Below are 22,500 nucleotides of genomic sequence, written 5' to 3' on the forward strand. Positions count from 1 at the left end.
GGAGGAGGTGAATAAGGAGAAGGGAGTTGGAGGAGGAGGAGGCGAATGGGGGAGAGGATGATGACGAGGAGGAGGTGAATAGGGAGAAGGGAATTTGAGGAGGAGAAGGAGGAGGAGGAGGATGAGTAAGGGGATAAACATGGTTGAGATGAGGAGAGAGAGGGAGAGAGAAACCAGATGGAAGGAATAATTATTAGACATATAAAGAATGCTACCACTTTCACTAATACTACTTTTAAGCCCAGAATCACAAGACAAATCAGATCAAACTGTAGCCCTCATATTGTTGTGCAAACAATTCTCTCCAATACGTTTACTAGTGGTGTGCATTGGCACTGCCCTCATGATTTGACTCGATTACGATTCGGGAGGTAACGATTCGATTTGAAACCATTCAGTTCGAATCTACAATGCAATGCAATTGCAAGGCGAATTTTTCATCCGTTATGAGGCAAAACAAGTAGTCAGATACTGAGCAACATTTTATTGGCTGTTTTCTGTATTAGTCTTGCGGTTTTCAATGCTTTGAAGGGCTTTCATTTAATTTAACATTCATTTGCTCCAGAAATATCCACGGAAGTAATCGAAAGTTGAAAAAAATATGCAGCATTGATTAAGGCACTTGCCTAATCGATTATTGAATTGTCTTGCCCCGCATTGCAATGCATTGCCGAATGAATCGATTATTTTTGACACCACTAACGTTTACTGTACATACTGTACCTGTATATCTCTGTCCAGTTGACTCGGATCTAAAATAATTCCCAAGAATAAAACAGGCTGCAGTGCTTACCGCTCTCGTCGATGGCGAACTTCTGTGCGTTGTTGTTGACGGCCTTGACGCGGTCGGCCTGGATGGCGATGTCGGCCTCCACCAGCGCGTGCTTCTGCATCAGGTCCTCCACGCCCAGCAGGTGCTTCCCGTAGTCCTGAGACAGCAGTAGCATCTACAGGAGGACACAGGAGGCATTGAGTTGGTCACATTTGGGATTTAAAATTAAACTTTTATTTTTCTTAGGCCTTATTGTATGTGGGTAAGACGCAATTCCTGAAAATGTTGGACTTGTGGATGGCAGGTGAAAGTCATGCCACCTCATAGATTTGCACTGTAGATTGTCAAATCCTTATATCCATTCATTTTGGCTATAAAGTAACTAAAAGTAATGCAAAAGTAGTGTAATGCCTTACTTTAAAAAAAAAAGTAATGTTGTAATGTAAGACATTACTTTTAAATGACAGTAATATGTAATAAGTAGTGATTACAGTTTTTGAGTAACTTTCCCAACAGTGACTACCAGTTCAACAAAGACGCTTCTGCACACCTCTGTAGTTGGGCAGGTGCGTAGGATATTATCCCAGTGGGGTTGTCATTCAAGTGTAAAGAAATCCCGCACACTGTCCATTCCACCAACAAACTTTAATACAAGCTTTCGGTCATCCGACCTTCTTCAGGTACTCTCGCTCTCTGTAGCTCTCTCTCTATCTATTTCTCTCTCTCTCTATCTATCTCTTTCTCTCTACTCTCTTATCTTTCCATCCATCCCTCCATTCAGGCAGTCATGGGTGAGCGGTTAGGGCGTCAGACTTGCATCCCAGAGGTTGCCGGTTCGACTCTCAACCCGCCAGGTTGGTGGGGGGAGTAATCAACCAGTGCTCTCCCCCATCCTCCTCCATGACTGAGGTACCCTGAGCATGGTACCGTCCCACCGCACTGCTCCCCATGGGGCGCCACTGAGGGCTGCCCCCTTGCACGGGTGAGGCATAAATGCAATTTCGTTGTGTGCAGTGTTCACTTGTGTGCTGTGGAGTGCTGTGTCACAATGACAATGGGAGTTGGAGTTTCCCAATGGGCTTTCACTTTCACTTTCATTCCTCACCTTCATCTCGTCCATCCAGTCCATGATGTACAGCATCTCCTGGAAGACTCTCTGCAGGCCGAGGTTCATCTCCAGCCGGTGGCGTCGCGCCTTCAGCAGCTCCAGCAGGTACTCCCAGAGGCGCAGCACGTTGTCGCGGCGCGCGTTGATGCGCTTGATGTCGTGGTAGTTCTCGGCCTCCAGCTCGGTCGCCACGGCCACCACGGCCTGCACGCGCTCCTCGTAGGCGGCGATGTCCGTCTCGATGGCCTCGTGCTTCTTGGTGGCCGCCTCCACCGCCTGCAGGTCGAAGCCAAAGTTGTCCTGTAGGGGGCGAGAGGGGAGGGGGATCATGGGAGATTAAAAGTCTGGAATCGATGACACAAAATTAGGATTTGGGTCTATGGGAGGTTTACCAGTAGTAGTATTTGTAGTATAATAATGATCTTTTTCATTATTATTTGTTATTATTATTTGTTATTATTATTTAATAAAAATATTATTATGTATTCTTACTATTTGTCCCAGACTTTCAGACAATTGATGGAGCTCTCTGTACTTTGTACTTAAACAGCGTAGTCAGGGGGCAATGGACATCGAAACACAAGACAATCTTAGTTATTTTGAAATAGATACTTGATAGGATTTTGGGTTTTCCAGGAAACCTGGGATGCATTGTTGTTTTTAATGCAATTTCCCTCGTTGCTAACTGGCTACCAACTACGCTTATGAGAAACACACCCCTGGTCAGCTCTATTTACTATTGTCTCAGCCAAGGAAGATCTGTAGCACTACCACTATCCTCCACCAGGTGGTGCAGAGAGGCAAGCTGGACTGAGCGAGGGGGCGATAACATATGTCAAGAGTAATTTAGCACAAGTGCAGTGAGTTCATGGATGTGCATCTAACTCCCTGTGTGTCAGTGTGTGCACGCACATCTCAGTAAATGCATGGATACGTGTGTGTGTGTGTGTGTGTGTGTGTGTGTGTGTGTGTGTGTGTGTGTGTGTGTGTGTGTGTGTGTGTGTGTGTGTGTGTGTGTGTGTGTGTGTGTGTGTGTGTGTGTGTGTGTGTGTGTGTGTGTGTGTGTGTGTGTGTGTGTGTGTGTGTGTGTGTGTGTGTGTGTGTGTGTGTGTTAATGTTACCTGTGAGACGAGTCTCTGGTTCTCGCTGAGCCAGGTCTCCCTCATGGCGGCCTTGCGGTCGAAACGGCGTGCCAGTTGCTCCAGCTTCTCCTGGCGAATCAGCTCCGTCCTCAACGCCAGCTCACGCTCATGCTCCGCCTTCTCCAGACGCTCCCAGGCCTATGAAGGAACGCACGAACACACACACACACACACACACACACACACACACACACACACACACACACACACACACACACACACACACAGGCACACCGGCACACACACATGCACATACGCACACACACATGCACACACACAGACCCACACACACAGACAGGCACATACGTGCACACACACACACACATGCACATACGCACACACACACACACACACACACACACACACACACACACACACACACACACACACACACACACACACACACACACACACACACACACACACAGAGAGACACACACACACACACACACACACACACACACAACAAGGACCAAACGCAAAAGCACATTCACACACATAGACACACACGCAAGCACACACAGACATACACACAGACACACACACACAGACACACACACGGTTACAATCCAATCCGTATTGATATGACAGCATACAGGTTACACGCCAGTGATCAAATAAACAGATGGAATCAAGAGAGAACACCTGCAACCAATCACAATGACCCCGCACAGCATAACTCTCCACACAGGGGCGGAGCTACTAGGGGGGCAAGCGGGGCATTTGCCCCTGGGCCCAGAACCCCTCCCTTATTGATCCCTATTATATGACCTTGGTGGGCCGTATGGTTGGGGGCCCTATCACGTGTTTTGACCTGGCGCCCTGTGTGCAAATGTACCGCCACTGACTCCACAGCACTAAATAAAATAATATGCGGCCTCATAAAATACTAGGAAACCATATCGCCATGCAAGTCGAGATTTATTTGAATAAGGGAAATAAATGCCAAGAGACATAAAGAAATTAAACGAGAAGACTGTTCCACGTCTGTTGTGGCTGTGGAGGGGCCATAAGTCATTTAGGACCATAAAGTCATTGTCGAAATGAAGAAATTAAAAGAGACTGTTCGACATTCGCGAAGGAAGGGCAAGAAGTCATTGAGTACTATAACGTCATTTTTTGTTAATGTTATGTTCACTGTCAGAATGCAAAAAGAAAGAAAGAGTCCGCTCTATGTCTGTGCGGCCACGATAAGGGCTACAAGTCATTTAGAACCATAAAGTCCTTTTTTGTAAACGTTATGTTCATTGTCATAATAAATGGTGAGAATAAAACTAAAGAATATGAATAACAAATGAAAGAGACTGCTCTACGTTTGTGACAGGAAGGGCTACAAGTCATGTAGGACCATAAAGTCTTTTTTTGTAAACTGATGGTCATTGTCGCTGTCGCTGAGACAGATAATTTGCAGCGTTACTAGGATACACAGTGCCTGGAAGTGTCCCTTGAAAAAATAAAAACACAACAGATGGGACAGAGAGGGGGCTTTAAAACAGTGGTCTGTTTAGACAAAGGTGTGTGTGTGTGAGTGTGAGTGTGAGTGTGTGTGCGCACGCGCACCTGTATGTGTGTGAGAGAGCGAGAGAGCGAGAGAGCGAGAGAGCGAGAGAGAGAGAGAAAGAGAGAGAGAGAGAGAATGCTTGTGCGTGCATGTGTGCATGCGTGTGTGTGTACTCGCTGTGTGTGACTCAGCAACTTGAGATGTATCATCATAATTTTACTGGCTTTGTGTTTTTATTTCAGATAATATTATTCTATCCACTATCTTCAGTAATCTACTCCTTTTGTCACTGAGAAGATATAACTCACCACAATAACACAAATTAAATAGCGGCCTTTTACTGTAAACGAAGTTGCGAAAATCTATTATGTTTAGTACTTCAATAGGGTGCTTTACAGGAAGATCATTCATAAAGATATTAAAGACAATAAAAGAGGAATTACTGTAAGAATAATGACTTTTACTGTAAATTAATTCACCAAATGTATACAATTTTGAACTTCAAAGGGAGCTTTACCGTAACAGGCCAGCGTCACTTGTTATAAATGGTTGCACAGCACGAGGGGAAGTTTTCGTCCAATCAGATAAAATTGCACGCCATATTTCGCATGCCTTTCATTTCCAGGATCACTTGCTGGATATAAACCAGCGATAGTTCATTCATCGTCTATTCTTAGTAACGTGGGGCTCTGATTTGTCCAATCACAACTCATCTCAGTAACGCGAGGTGGGGCATGGTGGAGCATTGGACCAATCAGAATTTGGCGCCCCTGGCAACAGCCAGATCGTCGGCCAATCCAATCGGCGGCATCTCTCTTTCTCACCTTGTTGATGTCAGAGATGAGCTTGCCCTCGCGTGGCATGTAGACCTTCTGGTTGTTGGCCCTCATCTTGCTCTGGATGGTGAAGAGCAGCACCTCCAGGTTGCCCTTCTCTGTGAACCTGGGACAGGCGCAGAATTGAATTATGTGAATTATGTGAATCATGTGAATCATGTGAATCATGTGAATCATGTGAAATATGTGAAAGTGAATTGAAAGTGAAACTAGTATTTACACAGAAGAAGTGTCTGGTCGTGGTCAGGGTCACCTAGTGGTGATTGCTAATGGTCTGTTGGGTTTGTTAAAGGGACACTGTGTGAGATTTTTAGTTGTTTATTTCCAGAATTCATGCTGCCCACTCACTAATGTTACCTTTTTCATGAATACTTAACACCACCATCAAATTCTAAGTATTCATTATGACTGGAAAAATTGCACTTTTCAAACATGAAAAGGGGATCTTCTCCATGAATTTCCAAAAGTAGCCATGTTTAGCAGCAAACATGACTGTACTTGGACCATACTAGAAACTATTTGTTTATTACTTAGTAAACTTTCATGTAAAGATCAAATTTGGCAATAGGCAGCCCAGTTTCAATGAGCAGCATAGTTGCAGTACCTTTTTTGACCATTTCCTGCACAGTGTCCCTTTAATTTCATCTCCCTTTTTTGATGTCTAGCTTTCCATATTATCCATGTACCGGTATATAGAGTAGAATGGGTTTGACAAATTCACATTGAGATGCATGCGTGCATGTGCACACACACGCACACCCCCACGCGCACTCAGACACGTACGCACACATGCACGCACGCACGCACGCACGCACGCACGCACGCCACACACACACATACACAGATATGCACAGTGCACACAGAATAATTGAATTATAAATACTGTTTGAGTGTGAACCTGTGAAGTACAGAATAACTGATTTATGAATTCTATCAGTGTGTGAATCTGTCAACCACAAGAGGAAAGCGGTGTCAAGGGTGTGGTCTGTGGTCTTTGAGTTATGCACTGCACGACATTTTTCCATTTCATCTCCAAATGGTTTCATACATACGTACATGAAAAGCTCTTTTCCAAAATGAGTTATATCCGTTTTATAGAATGTTGTAAAATTGACATTTTTGTATTTGGCATTCCATTGAATTGCATTGAAAAATGCATTTTATAGAGGTTTCAAAAAGTATGTTCTCGAAACATTTGAATGTCAAGAATTCACACTTCTTAACTTCTAAACAGTCCATTCCAATATTAAAATGCAAAAAGTAAAAAATGGTGGATATAGCGTTTTGGAAAAGAGCTCTTCACATAGACTTGCTCACATAAAACTGTGAGGCAGCCAAGATGGAGATCTGGCTCGATCAGAACCTGCAAACAAAAAATTAACACACACACACTCTCTCTCTCTCTCTCTCTCCCTCTCTCTCTCTCTCTCTCTCTCTCTCTCTCTCTCTCTCTCTCTCTCTCTCTCTCTCTCTCTCTCTCTCTCTCTCTCTCTCTCTCTCTCTCTCTCTCTCACACACACACACACACACACACACACACACACACACACACACACACACACACACACACACACACACACACACACACACACACCATCCCTCACTCACAAACACACACACACACACCAGCAGGGGCGCTGCCAGAAATGCTGGGCCCCATGAAAGATTCGAATTTTGGGCCCCCTTAAGGGCCCCTCTCAGTGCTTGGGCCCCCTTAAGGGCTCCTATCAGTGCTTGGGCCCTTAGAATCTGTACCACTTTTCCCCCCCTAGCGGCCCCCATGCACACGATTACGGCGATAGCTTACTTGGGTGGTTTCTCCACGGTGCGGTAGGTGTTGAAGGCCTGCAGCTGCTGCTGCACCCCCACTAGTGAGTTGGCGAACTTGCGGTTGTTGAGGATGATGATGGTCTGCTCGATCCACTCCAGCAGGTCCGAGGCCAGCGACTCGTACTTCTCAATCATCTTCTCCGTCTCGATGGCGTTGTCCAGCACCTGAGGACACATGCATGAGGACATGGATTGATTTGTTAGAGTAGAGTAGAGTAGAGTAACTTTATTAATCCCCAGGGGGAAATTCAGGTATCCAGTAGCTTACATAAATACACAAATAAACAAATGCCCACATGGACATTTCAAGACACAAATAACACAGGAATAGTCAGGGAGGGGGAAATAAAAATAAAAATAGTAAAGATAAAGAATGTGAAAAAGTAATATGTAAAAAAGTTGTTAGTATTTGTTGATGTGAGGGGTTTTAACTCCCTCATATTGCCAATGCCATTCCCCCAGCATCTAAGGAGATACAGTGCAGGTTTTTTGTTCTTTGTGTAATTTGCCTGTTAAGTTTTTCATTCTTGATTCCTGCTTTCTGTCTTTCTCTTTTTTTCTGTCTTTCTTTCTTTCTTTCTTTCTTTCTTTCTTTCTTTCCTTCCTTCCTTCCTTCCTTCCTTCCTTCCTTCCTTCTTTCTTTCTTTCTTTCTTTCTTTCTTTCTTTCTTTCTTTCTTTCTTTCTTTCTTTCTGTCTTTATTTCTGTCTTTCTCTCTCTCTGTCTTTCAATGGACATAGTGGGACTGAGGTCGTTGGTTAATGAAGGGGACACTTGGACTGTGGTTAAATAAAACCGCTTCAAACATCAGCCATCTCTCTTTGCTTCTGTCTTTCTTTCATTGCACAGTACAATAGGTAATTAACCAGTGCTCTCCCCCATCCTCCTCCATGACTGAGGTACCCTGAGCATAGCAAAGTTTCACTGCACTGCTCACTTTCGGGCGCCATTCTGAGGCCTACATGCAATTTAGTTGTGTGCAGTGTGCACTTGTGTGCTGTGGAGTGCTGTGTCACAATGACAATGGGAGTCGGAGTTTCCCAGTTAGGCTTTCACTTTTCAATTTCACTTTCACAGGTATTACTTACTAAAAATCTGTAATTCGCACTCTATATCTCAAACCCTTCTCTCAGCTCATCCTGTCTTCGCTAACCTCCCATTTCCTGCTCAAATGATGTGTTGCAACACGCTCTGCGGATCGCGCTATGCTACATCACATCCAAATGTCCATGAAGCTGGTAGTGCTATCCAAGTTTCCATTTCCAAGTTTCAAGTTTCCAGGTCTTACACCACTCTCCTCAAAGGACCTGACAGTGGGAATAGGTTATGATTCACTGCTTAAACAATGCGTGACTCCATAACCGTAGGTGGACCGACAGCTCAGATGGAGAGACGCTTGGACAGACAGACTGTCCAACTAACTCAACTTGACAAGAAGCTGAGCCTCCTACAACACAGACGCAGCAGGCTAATGTTTCTAGTTTCTACACTTTTACACAATAGTATATGATAGAGAGGAGGCTGTTCTTCGTATCATTCCTTGGTAGATCGATTAAAAACAATTGCAATAAATGACAGCCCTCAATAGAACTGGTGACAAACCAAAGGATTGAACTTCTAACGATCTACTATTCCATTTTCCCAACAATTACAACACATGCTGTACACACACAAATAAAGTGACTTATACAGTATCTCTGCAGGGACAGATGGACACACTGTCAGATAGACCACAACTGTGAACTGAATTGCCTATTGATTGGACAAATAAAGTTTTCTGACTATCTGGTAGGCCTATGGCTCGACACAGCGACTCGGCTGCCACTTTTTGCTTCACGATTGAGCTGTGTCGTTCCCAATCGAAAAACAAAAAGTAGCGACCGAGTTGCGCTGTGTCCAGCTGTAGGCCTACCAGGAAACGGGCAGTGGAAAAGAGGCATTAAGATTCTGACCCACCTTGCCGATACGCTTGCCCTCCACCTTCAGGGCCTTCATCTTGGAGAAGTAGTGGTAGTACGTCACCACGTAGGTGATGATGGACTTCTCATCTGGGTGGTCCACGCTGATATCTACAGGACACAGGTGGAAAACGTTGAACTATTGTACCAAAACCTCAAAATTAGCATTTTTGGGGGCTTTTTGGGAAGAGATTATTGCACACAAACCAAATCGTTGCTTTAAAGTCAACCGAATGAAAACTCTGAAATTATCGTACACCATGTGTTTTTTGAACATAGAGAGGACAAAATAATGGCACAAATACGACAATTATCGTACATCTGGCGTCTCTGGTGTCTTACCTTTCAGCAGTGTTGCCAGATGTACGATAATTATTGCATCGCTTTTATCTATCTACTTACTGCAATAACCCACGGCGTTGAACAGAAGAGAGACATTTACGGAACAACATGGATGAATTCTGAATGCAAGTATACTTGGGGCAAAACAAATGTCAACTGAATGAGATAAAACAGTTTTGCTTGTTTGTTTTTTTAGGTTTGATGGTAGATGGTGTAGGCAGATTATGTGTTAGACTGCAGAATGCATTTGAGTGAGTGATACAGCATGAAGATTTGTTAGCCAATTCATTTTAAACTGTTTTTAGAAAAACAAGTCAGACAGGCGGACAACGATGCGTCCAAACGGACATATAATCATAAGAGTTCAAGAATAGCAAAAATGTTCATAGGGAGTCATATTTCAGTTATCTATTATCATTTTGAAGCAGTTGTCAATGATTGGGAGCACGCGTCATGGAGGACGGACCAACGGACGGACCAACCAGGGGCGGAGCACTGGTATTGGGACAGGGGGGGGGGTAGATGTGTCAGAGGCGTTGGGCCCACGAAATGTAGTAGAATGGGGCCCCTACAAGATGTTTGGCTATCGAAAGCCACTGGCAGGGGGCCCCCCGAAGTGGTGAGGCCGGGGGTTCCTGGCCCCTATGCCCCCCCCTCTGCTCCGCCCCTGGGACCAACGGATGGACCAACGGATGGACCAACGGATGGACCAACGGACGGACAAAGCGTCATACAGAGATGCATGGACGCATCTAAAAAAGCCTATTGTGGTTTCAAGTGTCCCCTCACCCTCGGGGTCCAGTAGCTTGGTGAGCCCCAGGTGCTGCTCGGCCAGGTTGAATGCGTTCTGCAGGTTGTGGTGGGCATTGGACTTCTTCAGCTTGTCAAAGTCAATGAGATCCGGCCTGTGCACAAAACACACATACTGTAGTTAGACATTTTGGTAGAGAACATAGTAGCGTACTTGTCTGTCTTTTACACTGTGTGGGTTATATCAGAGTATTTGTCGTCTTCCTGTGTGTGTGCCTCCCTGACTTTTATAACACTGCTTGGCACTATACCTGTGTGTGCTTGTGTGTGTTTGTGTGTGTGTGCATGCGTGCATGCGTGCGTGTGTGCGTCTGCCTGTCTGTGTCTTTGTGTGTCAGCATGTGTGTGTGAGTGTACGTGTGTCTGTGCAAGTGTGTTTTGAACTTTTACGACAAGTGTGTTCGGTGCCATACAGTGTACGCATGCAGGTCTGCATGTGTGTGTGTGTGTGTGTGTGTGTGTGTGTGTGTGTGTGTCAGTCTGTCTGCCTCTCTGTGTCTTTGTGTGTCAGCATGTGTGTGTGAGTGTACGTGTGTCTGTGCAAGTGTGTTTTGAACTTTTACGACAAGTGTGTTCTTGGTGTCATAGAGTACCTGTGTTTGTGGATGAGGGCGTTGAAAGCCATGCCGTCCCTCCAGCTCGTGCTGAAGTTGTGAATGTTGACATTCTGGTAGCTGTGAAAGACAGAGAGAGCAGACCAGAGAGAGAGAGAGAGAGAGAGAGAGAGACAGAGAGAGAGAGAGAGAGAGAGAGAGAGAGAGAGAGAGAGAGAGAGAGAGAGAGAGAGCGCAGACCAGAGAGAGAGAGAGAGGGAGAGAGAGAGAGCGAGAGAGAGAGAGAGAGAGAGAGAGAGACTCAGTGCTCATGTCAACACTGCAGCAGCGTTAGAAACTGTTAGACACTTGTTACACGGTTGGCTTCCAGCAACCACAAATCTGAAAAAAAGACCTTTTCTTACTTTTTTTCTGTTTTCTTAACCTGACCGAATGCTAAATTTAAAGCTTTTTTAAAAAAAACTTTTTGTGCTTTTACAACAGTTTGGAATGCTTCAGTTGAGTGCATTTTATTGGTAATCCCACAGAATCTGGACACACAAAAAAAGTTGAACCCACGATTTACAGCTGTGGCTCCAGGAGTTTATCCGTGTTATTATTTTGGGGAGCATTTAAGGACATTTCATACCAGCCAGACACACACAGCCAAAAAGTGAACTTGAAGGATTTTAAGGGCATTTCAGTCAGACCAACACAGTCAGAGGTGGAATTCGAAGTGTTGTACGTGTATTTCATCAAGGAAAAATTCAGCCAAAAGGGTTTAGGAACATTGCAGACCAGAGATTGAGTTTGAGGTGTTTTCAGAACATTTCAGTAAGACCAACCAACGTCAGAAAGTAAACGTTTCGTGTTTTATACTGAAGTGTGTTAACATTTCAGACAGTCAAGCAGCTTAAAACTTTAGTCAGTTTAGCAAAACTTTGACGTTTTTTACTGTGCAACTGTTTGTGCATGTCCATTGCAGATCTCAACACTCTAAGTGAGTTAACATTTCAGACAGTCAAGCAGCTTAAAACTTCAGTAAGTTAAGTCAAACTTTGACGTTTTCTACTGCGTAACTGTTTGCTCACCTCCATGGCAGATCTCAAACACTGTCAAGGGCGGGTTATGCTTCCTACTTGTGCCACAGAGTGAGCTTGTCGCAGCCATGATGCAGTTAATTTTGGTTTATGCCCTGTTTTGAAGCACGGTCTGCGCGATGTCATTCCACGCTCAAACTGCCTTCAATACAAAGAGTAAACTAGACGTGTCGGTTGTTTTTTAGCATCACAGACTCGACGACAATGAAAATGAAACATTAAATCTTTATATCACGTGCATGTTTGATCGCACTGGCAGCCACAGTGGTAGTTTGGAACAAAGAAGTGGCTCATTTGTCGAGGACAAAGCGGAATGTTTCCTCGACCTCGGAACCACTGTTCAACTGTCCAAATAACTTCAGCGTCGTAACTTGCAAGCGCATGTGTTGTCTTTGGTTCGTGTAAATAAATCAAACAACAAAGCACGGGCAACTTATTTAATGAAGAGCTCACAGTCCGTAGACCGACGAAAGTTAGAACAAGGAAGTAGCGCTTGTTCTCGACTCGAGGACAGAGCAGGCTGGTCGAGAGGACCAATCAGAGACCTATTTTCGCCCTTTCACGCCGTCGCTCCCTGCGTCGAGACACAATTTTGGGGAGGTGCCCCAGAGTACCTGCGTGATGGGGGGGGCTTCACTACGTTAACTGCGCGGCTCACTGCATTACGACGCAGGGACGCTGGACTGGAGGCATAAACCACCCATAAGCCCACTGTGAACGGTCTGTCATCTTAAGGCTTAGTTGGGTCTGTTGCTCTTCAAAAATAAAAGTCTATGTGAGTTATTCACCACATGGTTCTGGTGTCATTTCCCTGGCCGGTCTCCACTGGCTAATGGACATTTGGACAGACTAGAGAGTTCAAAATGAGCACATTCTTCTGCTTAAACCCTTGACAATTGCACTGTCATGTTCCGCTGATGGGATTCTAACCACAGAACTCCTGCAAATACGTCCACCCATAGTCAGTCCTCACACTCCCCCACGATCTACCCTGGCCACTTTCCATGCTTTCCAATTGTATTCTGCAAGCCTATCTTTTGATACATCCTCTGCTCTTTTTAGATGCGTCCTAGCATCTCTATAAGAGGGTATGTCCATCTGTCAGCAGGTCTGCAGGTCCGTCTGTCGTTCTATCAGTCTGTCCGTCTATCCGTCTGAAACGCATTCTTGAAATTGTCATTCCCTCTTGAGTCCACAAGGCGACAGTGCGAAGACGGACGCATCTTTGTCCGCCTGTCGGACTTGTTTGACAATAGGTTAATGTCTAAATGTTATGCAGTTGCAACTGTAAATGCTTTCCAATGTCTTGACATGATGCACACATCTTTGCAATGTGTCCTCGCATAAATGTCTGTTTTTTCCCCTCATTTCCAATTCAATCAGTAAGGATTCTTAACAATGCTGGATCTATGGCGAGTCGAACACCTTGAGCTTAGTCTAGCCAGTGTTAAACCCATTTTAGCTTAAGCCCTTTTAGCGTAGTTTAGCCAGTGTCTAACCTACAAGACGGCAGGGGCCTGAACATCACCCAGTAATCTTGGTCCACCCATGCCTATGTGCCTGCCTCTTCAACCTGCCAAATCACAGTTGATATTCTCTAAGTACTTGGCAGTGTTTGGGCACATGCCCTGCCATCATTCATACAGTACCAACACTTGCCAAGACATTTGGGCATTTAAAGGGGTATGCCATTATTTTGGGGCTTAATACAGTTAAAATCGTTGGCCAGGGTTTATAAAGGTGGTAAAGAGTCTTATTTTTCATGTAAGCCGCTGTCTTGCTTTAAGAGAAGTTAAAACAGGGAGCATGTCGCTAAGCTAGTGAAAGTCAATGGATCCGTGTAGCATGCTACAATGCTACACGGATCCATTGACTTTCAGTAGCTTAGCGACATATTCCCTCTTTTAACTTGTCTTAAAGCAAGACAACGCTTAACATGAAAAATAAGACACTTTACCACCTTTATAAACCCCAGCCAACGATTTTTAACTGTATTAAGCCCCAAAATAATGGCATACCCCTTTAAGATTTTGGACGTTTTGGACGCTTACCAAGCCATCATTAATGCCCACACTTGGGAAATGTGAAATTTCTGGATATGCTAGGTGCGTACCGTGCCATCTTGCTAGTACGTAGCTCATATATTTACAACGAACGTAAACGCAAGACATTTGGACATTTCAAATAGTGAAAGCATTGGGCATTGTGGGCACTTACCCTACAATCTTTTACACCCCCCCACACATAATTTAAGGGTTTGAATTTATGCCTACACTAATTGTTCTAAAAGTTTTGGACGTGCTGGGTGCTTACCCCGCCATCATCATCATACCTAGTGTACAATTGATGTCTACACGTCAGACATTTGGGTGTCTAAGCATTTAATTATTTGAACATTTTGGACGTGTTGGGTGCGTCTCCCGTCATCATTTATGCCTACACAAATTGTTTGAAAGTTTTGGACGACGTGTTGAACGCCAACCCCACCACCATCGTCTTTACACGCCTTAAATTCTGACATTTGGATGTTTAAACACTTGTACTTTTCAAAGTTGTGGAAGTGTTTGGTGCATCGTACAGTATATGCCTTCACTAATTCTTTGACTGTTGTGGACGTGTTGGGCACTTCAGGGCCGGCGCCACGGGGCAAATTAGTTTTTTTAATGCAGTAAATATAGTATATGATAAAATGCCACCAGTGCTTGACCACCACAGCCCTAATAAACAAATAAATGAATAGGCTACACTATTTAGACATGTAGACATTGTCAGTAGACCTAAATGTGAAACAATAAGTGAACAGTGATCCCTTGAAATAATGGAAGCGTCCCATATTTTGAAACAAAAGTACTGTTCCGTATAGAGCTGAAACTGAGCCCACAATTTGGTTAAAATGCAGGAAATTGAATCTAAGAAATACAAATGTTTTCTAGGGGAGGACCCCCCACACCCCCCCGCCAAGGTGCCCCCCCCCATACTCCATCAAATGCCCGTCCAACAACTTGGTTCTGCAGCCGGGTCTGGGCCACTCATCTCACCTACACTTCCTGCTTATGCTTCAGACATATACCCCGCCTCTGTCCTCTGTCCTCTGTCCTCTGTCCTCTGGCCTCTGTCCCCTGTCCTCTGTCCTCTGGCCTCTGTCCTCTGGCCTCTGTCTGTTTTTGTCAGTGCAGTGTGCTTATGCGTGTGGAGCATGGCACATGTGCAACAGTCTTGTGTCTCCTATCTTAAAGTCTGAGTCTGAGCTCAGGGATGCAAAATGAATTTCAGTACAAACTGACAAAAAAGGACTATCGAATCGTATCGTATCGTATCGTATATTCAACGCAGTCTCACCCCAAGTAGTCAATTTCTGACTACCTTGGACCAGACGGCAATTTTTGACGTCTTGGGTATTCCTTCCACGTCACATTTTGACTATGTGGCCTAACCCTAAACCTATTCCTAAACCTAACCTCAATGACGTTATGCTGCCACAATGGGGCGCCTTTGAGGACATAGTCAAAATGTGACGTGGAAGGAATACCCAAGACGTAAAAAATTGCAGTCTTGGGGTGTCAAAAATTGAGTAGTCAAAAATTGACTACTTGGGGTGAGACTGTGTAGGTATATCGTGTCATATCGTATCATATCGTATTGTGTCATATCGTATTGTATCGTATGGCATCGCATCGCATCGCATCATATTGTATAGCATCGCATCGCATCGCATCGCATCGCATCGCATCGCATCACATCGTATCGTATCGTATCGTATCGTATCATATTGTACCCTATCATTTATGCCTACTTTTCATTATGCAAGTGTAAAGAAATCCCGCACACTGTCCATTCCACCAAAAAACTTTAATACAGTGTTTCGGTCATCCGACCTTCTTCAGTTTACCTGAAGAAGGTTGGATGACCGAAACGTTGTATTAAAGTTTGTTGGTGGAATGGACAGTGTGCAGGATTTCTTTACACTTGAATGACAACCCCACTGGGATAATATCCTACGCACCTGCCCAACTACAGAGGTTTGCAAAAGGGTCAAAGACGTCTTTGTCATTCAGTGTTACAGACACCTTCCACCGACTGTAACTGCAAAAAAACATGATTTTTAAATTGTTTCAAGTGAATGGATGACAGCCGAGGCTTTCATGAATTCCCTGTAACAATAAATAAATAAAAAGAGTCATGTTTTTTACAGTTACAGTCAGCAGAAGGCATCCGTTACACTGAATGACAATGCCATTTTGCACGTCTTTGACCCAAAAGCGTCTTTGTTGAAATACTTTTAATCTATACCCGCTAATTATTTGATAGTTGTAACTATATGGAGGGTCAGCAGTGGCAGTGCTGTGGGGTGCTGCTTACCCCGCCGTCTTCATCTGGCACCAGAGCAGCAGCGCGTCCTTGGCAGAACGCTTCTCCTTGTTGTCCTCCGTCTCCACACTGATGTCCTGGATCTGTCAGACGAGAAGAAAGAAGGACAGAGAGAGACAGAGAGAGAGAGAGAGACAGAGAGAGAGAGAGAGAGAGAGAGAGAGAGAGAGAGAGAGAGAGAGAGAGAGAGAGAGAGAGATAGTGAGAGATAGTGAGAGAGAGTGTAAGAGAGAGAGAGAGAGAGAGAATGAGTGAGTATATTGCTACCAGAGAGCTCCAGAAGCCAAGTCCTTTGCTTTAAACCTAAAAAAGGGTACCCTTGAGGGTTCTAAACTCTCAGGTTAGAGAGGTCGATAAGGGCACTGCACGAGCACAGAGAAACTGCTAGCTTAAGCCTGAGGAGCAAGAGCGTTACTACAGTAAGAGTCTCTAAAGGGTAGTTTATGCCTCGAGATCAGCGTCACTGCATCATGATGCAGTGAGCCGCGCAGTTAACGTAGTGAAGCCCCCCCCATCACGCAGGTACTCTGGGGCACCTCCCCAAAATTGTGTCTCGACGCAGGGAGCGACGGCGTGAAAGGGCGAAAATAGGTCTCTGATTGGTCCTCTCGACCAGCCTGCTCTGTCCTCGAGTCGAGAACAAGCGCTACTTCCTTGTTCTAACCTTCGTCGGTCTACGGACTGTGAGCTCTTCATTAAATAAGTTGCCCGAGCTTTGTTGTTTGATTTATTTACACGAACCGAAGACAACACATGCGCTTGCAAGTTACGACGCTGAAGTTATTTGGACAGTTGAACAGTGGTTCCGAGGTCGAGGAAACATTCCGCTTCGTCCTCGACAAATGAGCCTCTTCTTTGTTCCAAACTACTACTGTGGCTGCCAGTGCGATCAAACATGCACGTGATATAAAGATTTAATGTTTCATTTTCATTCTCGTCGAGTCTGTGATGCTAAAAAACAACCGACACGTCTAGTTTACTCTTTGTATTGAAGGCAGTTTCAGCGTGGAATGACATCGCGCAGACCGTGCTTCAAAACAGGGCATAAACAAGAATTAACTGCATCATGGCTGCGTCAAGCTCACTCTGTGGCACAAGTAGGAAGCATAACTGAGCCTTAAGACCTCAGACTGAGGAGCAAGAGCGTTACTACAGTAAGAGTCTCTAAGACCTCAGACCTGCGTAGGGCATCTACTGGGGACCTGTCTGGGCCTTGAAGTGTTGACATACCTCCAGGCTGAGGACACAGGCTTTGACATTAGACAGGCAATAACAGAATTCCCCTAGCCAGGGCAGCTGACAGCTTTGGCCGGGCCCAGGACAAAGTCATCTGAAAGGACCCCCCCAGCCCAATAGATACAATGTAATGAGGAGCCAAGTTCGGGCCCCCTCTCTCCCTGAGCCCGGGGCAACTGCCCCCTTTGTCCCCCTCCTGTCGCCCCCTGCCCCTTAGCAACAGCACCCTGGATAAGTGCCTGTGTAATGTCCGGGCCAAAGTGCTGATTGTATTTTATTCATCTCTGTCTTCTTTTGTTTACATGGTACAGCGTCACGTTGCCATTGCCTGCTGTGTACCCTGCAAAGGGTGTTTGTTCATGTTTTGGTTTGGTTGGCCGGTGCATTTTGGGGGGTTTGATATTTGGATGACGACATGATTGTCACATCTGCAGAAAATATAGATTAAAAATGGCCAACTGAGTTACTCTGGGGTCTGTATCTCGAAAGCGTCTTTGCTAACGACGGTAGCAACGTCCTTCGTAAGAGTGACTCAACTCTCTCTCGACAGCGACGCTCACCACTAAATCCAAGGGAATGGTGTTACGTCTTGAGACGGTCTTAAGACGGTTAGCAACGACAAGAATCGAGAAACGGACCCCTGTTTCGTGAAGATTGTTTGGATGTGTGAGAAATGGTGAATGGGTCCCCATACAATAGAAAGAGTTGAAGTCTTGACATGCGTGATGAAGACCCTGCTGGGTCAAAATGTTATTCAACATTGCACATAAGGACACACAAAGAGAGATCGTCATAGGGGACTGGACTGCATAACAGATCCCTCTCCTGCACACTTTATCTACCTGGACTCTTTACCCTATGACTCCTCTTTCATTGAAATGCACAGCTGTTTGTGTGTGTGTGTGTGTGTGTGTGTGTGTGTGTGTGTGTGTGTGTGTGTGTGTGTGTGTGTGTGTGTGTGTGTGTGTGTGTGTGTGTGTGTGTGTGTGTGTGTGTGTGTGTGTGTGTGTGGAGAGACACAGTTTGACGTGTGTAACCCCTTGGACTACTGATACTCCTGGACACTTTGATGGTAACTTTGTCTTGCACAGCACAGGTGACACTATGTACACTTTATTTTTGGTGTGTGCGTGTGCGTGTGCGTGTGCGTGTGTGTGTGTGTGTGTGTGTGTGTGTGTGAGAGAGAGAGAGTGTGTGTGTAGTGACACAGGGGGCGACACCCCCCCCCCCCCCCCCAATCCATAGTCCATAGTATTTCCAAGGAATACTATGGACATTGTACTAGGCAGAGAGACTATGGACACTCCTGGACACTTTATGAACACTTTGTCTTGGCTTCTATGTGCCACTTGGCTAAGGCACATGTTAACACTGTGGACTTTTACACTTTATATTTGGTGTGTGTGTTGTGTGTTTGTGTGTTTGTGTGTGTGTGTGTGTGTGTGTGTGTGTGTGTGTGTGTGTGTGTGTGTGTGTGTGTGTGTGTGTGTGTGTGTGTGTGTGTGTGTGTGTGTGTGTGTGTGTGTTAGAGAGAGATGCCTTGGCAAAATGTATGCAACAGTAAGCTATATATGATTATTTTATGTGTAAATATGTGTATTATGTCTTGTGGGTAATGTCTTTATTTATGTGTGTATGCTACTTGGCACCTTAATTTCCCTCTGGGATCAATAAACGATACTCTACTCTACTCTATCATGTCTTGAATAAACCTTCGAAGCGGAGCTGCAGTGTGTGATGTGCATGCAGGATGTGCATACTTTAACTCATCTGAAGAAATAGGTCCCCATGAACATGAAAACCCAGCACTTTACATTTTAAATGAATGAGTCTGACTTTGCCCTTTACTAATTAATGCCTTTGCACAGAGCCTATGTCGTAACCTTATTGTCACCAAAATTGTAATGACCAAGTCTTAATCTGTTACTCAAGACTGTCTGTAATGTCCACTACCATTATGATACAGTTTAGTCTTTTCAGCAAAGAGTGAACGGGCCTGCCAGTGAGCCTATCGACAGAAAGAGGCTACACCTATACATGGGTTTGCCGTGTTTGTAAACACAATATTGTGAGAAAGACACTGGCAGCCAACCACGTGAGCTAATTTTTTGACCGACAGCGGTTTCCAACAATCAGAGGTTGAGTTGTGCGCAGCTAGTTTCGCGCAGTCAGGGGAAAACAAAAATTTAAAACCCATGTATAGTGTAAGTCTGACTTTGACTAATCATGTCCGCCCAGGGCCTCTGACAGCTTTGGCTGGGCCCGGGACAAAGTCATCTGAAAGGCCCCCCCACCAAATACATTCAATGTAAATGAAGACCAAATTATGGGCCCCCATCTCCCTGGGCATGGGACGACTGACCCCTTTGTCCCCCCATGTCCGCCCACCTGGAAGCGAAGGATGATGGTCCAGATGAGTCCGAGCGTGAGGCGGTGGTTGCCGTCGACGATGTCGTGGGATCCCATGTTCTCCAGGTGCACACGCTGCTCCTTGAGGAACTGCAGCGCCTTGTCCACGTTCTCCAGGCAGTGGATACGCATGCGGCCCTTGGTGGGCTTGGGCTGGGGAAGGGAAGGGAAGGGAAAAGAAACATACTGGTGAACATCTATAGAAGCAGCATTAAAATGGGTAGCACATGGCCCTTAGGTGGGCTTGGGCTGGGGAAGGGAAGGGGAAAAGAAACATACTGGTGAACATCTATAGAAGTAGCATTAAAATGTGGAGCACACGGCCCTTTGTTGGGAAGGGAACGGTAAAAGAAATACACTGGTGAGCATCTATAGAATCAGCATTAACCCATTGATGCCTGAAGCACCTGCAAAAAATGCCTGCTGAATGCCTAAGCCCTTGTTGGGAAAGTTGCCCTCAGCCTATAAAAACCTAAAATAAAAAATAAATAAAATAAGTTGCACTCAAACCCTAAGACCCTCATTTTGCATTAGAATGTATTCATGTATCTGTAACATATCCACATCAATGGGTTAAAATGTGTAGCATGCAGACTTTGGAGGTCTAGATACACAGGAAAGAAAACATTAAACATACTGTAATGTTAGCATCAGCGTCATTATGGTAAAGGTGAATGATTAGCACTGAGACTATCGTGGTGAAGATCGTGGTGAAGATCCTCACTCATCCAGATGATGTTTCGCAAAGATTTGTTGTCACTTAATAGAGCTTTTTGGGTTTTGGAAATTCTTCATTGCCAACATTTGCTATTTCTGTTAGCATTATGTTCAATTAGTCATATCTTTCGTTAACAGTTTGATTGAGCAATACAAATACTTAGACCTATTGTACTCTAGATCGATATTTTCTATCAGAGAAAAACAATTTGACAAAACATCTCTAATACAAGCTATTTCAGTGTCACGGTCTATGAGTATGTGTGTGCATGTGTATCTACAGTTGTGTGTGTGTTTGTGTGGCTTCTCTCTGTGTCTTCACTGTGTATAACTCAGTAGGCCTATGTGACATGTTTATGATGAGGTGTGACATAAAAGAGAGATAAAATCATAAAAAGCGGCCCACTTCACAGAGGATGTGCTTAGACTTGAGACCTTAGTACCCTCATCATCACCGCTGTCATGGGTGTTGACTCTGACTGGTAAGAGAGCAGAGTGTAAACCCCTGCCCTTACCCATGAGGTCATCCTTGGCACACAGTAACAATTCACCTCCTTTTTGGCATTTTCAATGTGAAAGCAAAATAAGCACAGCTTAAAGGGGTATGCCACTATTTTGGGGCTTAATACAGTTAAAATCGTTGGCATGGGTTTATAAAGGTGGTAAAGTGTCTTATTTTTCATGTTAAGTGTTGTCTTACTTTAAGACAAGTTAAAAGAGGGAATATGTCGCTAAGCTAGTGAAAGTCAATGTGTCCGTGTAGCATGCTACAATGCTACACGGATCCATTGACTTTCACTGGCTTAGCGTCATACTCCCTCTTTTAAATTGTCTTAAAGCAAGACAACGGCTTACATGAAAAATAAGACACTTTACCACCTTTAGAAAACCCCAGCCAACGATTTTAACTGTATTAAGCACCAAAATAGTGGCATACCCCTTTAAGCATTTTTTGTGTACTTTTTGAGTTAATTGTGTACTATAAGTGCTAAACAAAACTAGCAAAGCTAAAGGAGACACACATGTGCAATATGTAAAATCACATACACACGTCACTGCTACCACAAGTGTTGTTGAGATAACTGAAAAAAAAGAGCAGAGTCCAAGCCTGGGCCTCATATTGTATGAGGTCATGCTTGGCACACTGTAAAAAATCTCTGCTATGCCATTGTAGTGTGAACCGCCTAAGCTTCCCATAAAACACTATTCACCACCGGGGCCGCTGACAACTCTGGGGTGAGTTTCTCAAAAGAGAAGTTGTTAGCCTGTTAGCAACTTCGGTAGTTGCCAATGGGAAAATGCATTGAAAACAACAAAGTAGCTAATGTAGTAAGCAACTTTGGTTTCGAGAAATTCACCTCTGACTAGGCCCGGGAAACAATAATCGAAAAGTGCCCAAATGCAAAGAATATAATGGGGACCCAATTTTGGGCCCCCGGATCTCCCTGGGGCCCCGGACAACTGACCCCATTTGTCCCCACCTTTCGGAAAGGTCTGCTCACTACTGCCACAAGTGTACGACAGGGACAGGGACAGGGGCAGGGAAAAGGAGCCATCAACCAATACATGCCTGATCTTAAAAACTTCATGAGATCATCATTGACACAGAGTAAGAAATACAGTGCATCATCTACAGGCCTATTTCATCACTGCATCGTGAATACTTCCCTCTATACTATACTTCCCACCTTCAAGTACTGTATGAAGCTGATCTGGAGAAGAGCACAATGCAAGACCATGATGTCATCATTCACAAAATACCACATTCAGCAAATCTAATTCTTTTCCCACAACACTTCCCACAATGCACTCCTCACTACTGCCACAGGTGTGGCCATA

The 22,500-nt window shown here is 44.7% G+C and overlaps 1 protein-coding gene across 1 annotated transcript in view; it reads right to left on the minus strand.

Moving 5' to 3' along the window:
- Window positions 1–22,500, minus strand: part of sptbn1 (spectrin, beta, non-erythrocytic 1) — a 248,404-nt gene that overhangs the window by 62,710 nt on the left and 163,194 nt on the right. Inside the window, exons 4-13 of the mRNA XM_063197311.1 lie at window positions 19,924–20,097; window positions 16,291–16,382; window positions 10,892–10,972; window positions 10,278–10,393; window positions 9,145–9,257; window positions 7,167–7,354; window positions 5,348–5,465; window positions 3,002–3,160; window positions 1,878–2,180; window positions 794–947 (exon numbers count right to left, since the gene is read on the minus strand). Coding sequence (XP_063053381.1) covers window positions 794–947; window positions 1,878–2,180; window positions 3,002–3,160; window positions 5,348–5,465; window positions 7,167–7,354; window positions 9,145–9,257; window positions 10,278–10,393; window positions 10,892–10,972; window positions 16,291–16,382; window positions 19,924–20,097 — 1,498 coding nt within the window. The remainder of the gene's footprint in view (window positions 1–793; window positions 948–1,877; window positions 2,181–3,001; window positions 3,161–5,347; window positions 5,466–7,166; window positions 7,355–9,144; window positions 9,258–10,277; window positions 10,394–10,891; window positions 10,973–16,290; window positions 16,383–19,923; window positions 20,098–22,500) is intronic.

This window comes from Engraulis encrasicolus, chromosome 1 (assembly GCF_034702125.1).
Source record: "Engraulis encrasicolus isolate BLACKSEA-1 chromosome 1, IST_EnEncr_1.0, whole genome shotgun sequence".
NCBI classification, from domain to species: domain Eukaryota; kingdom Metazoa; phylum Chordata; class Actinopteri; order Clupeiformes; family Engraulidae; genus Engraulis; species Engraulis encrasicolus.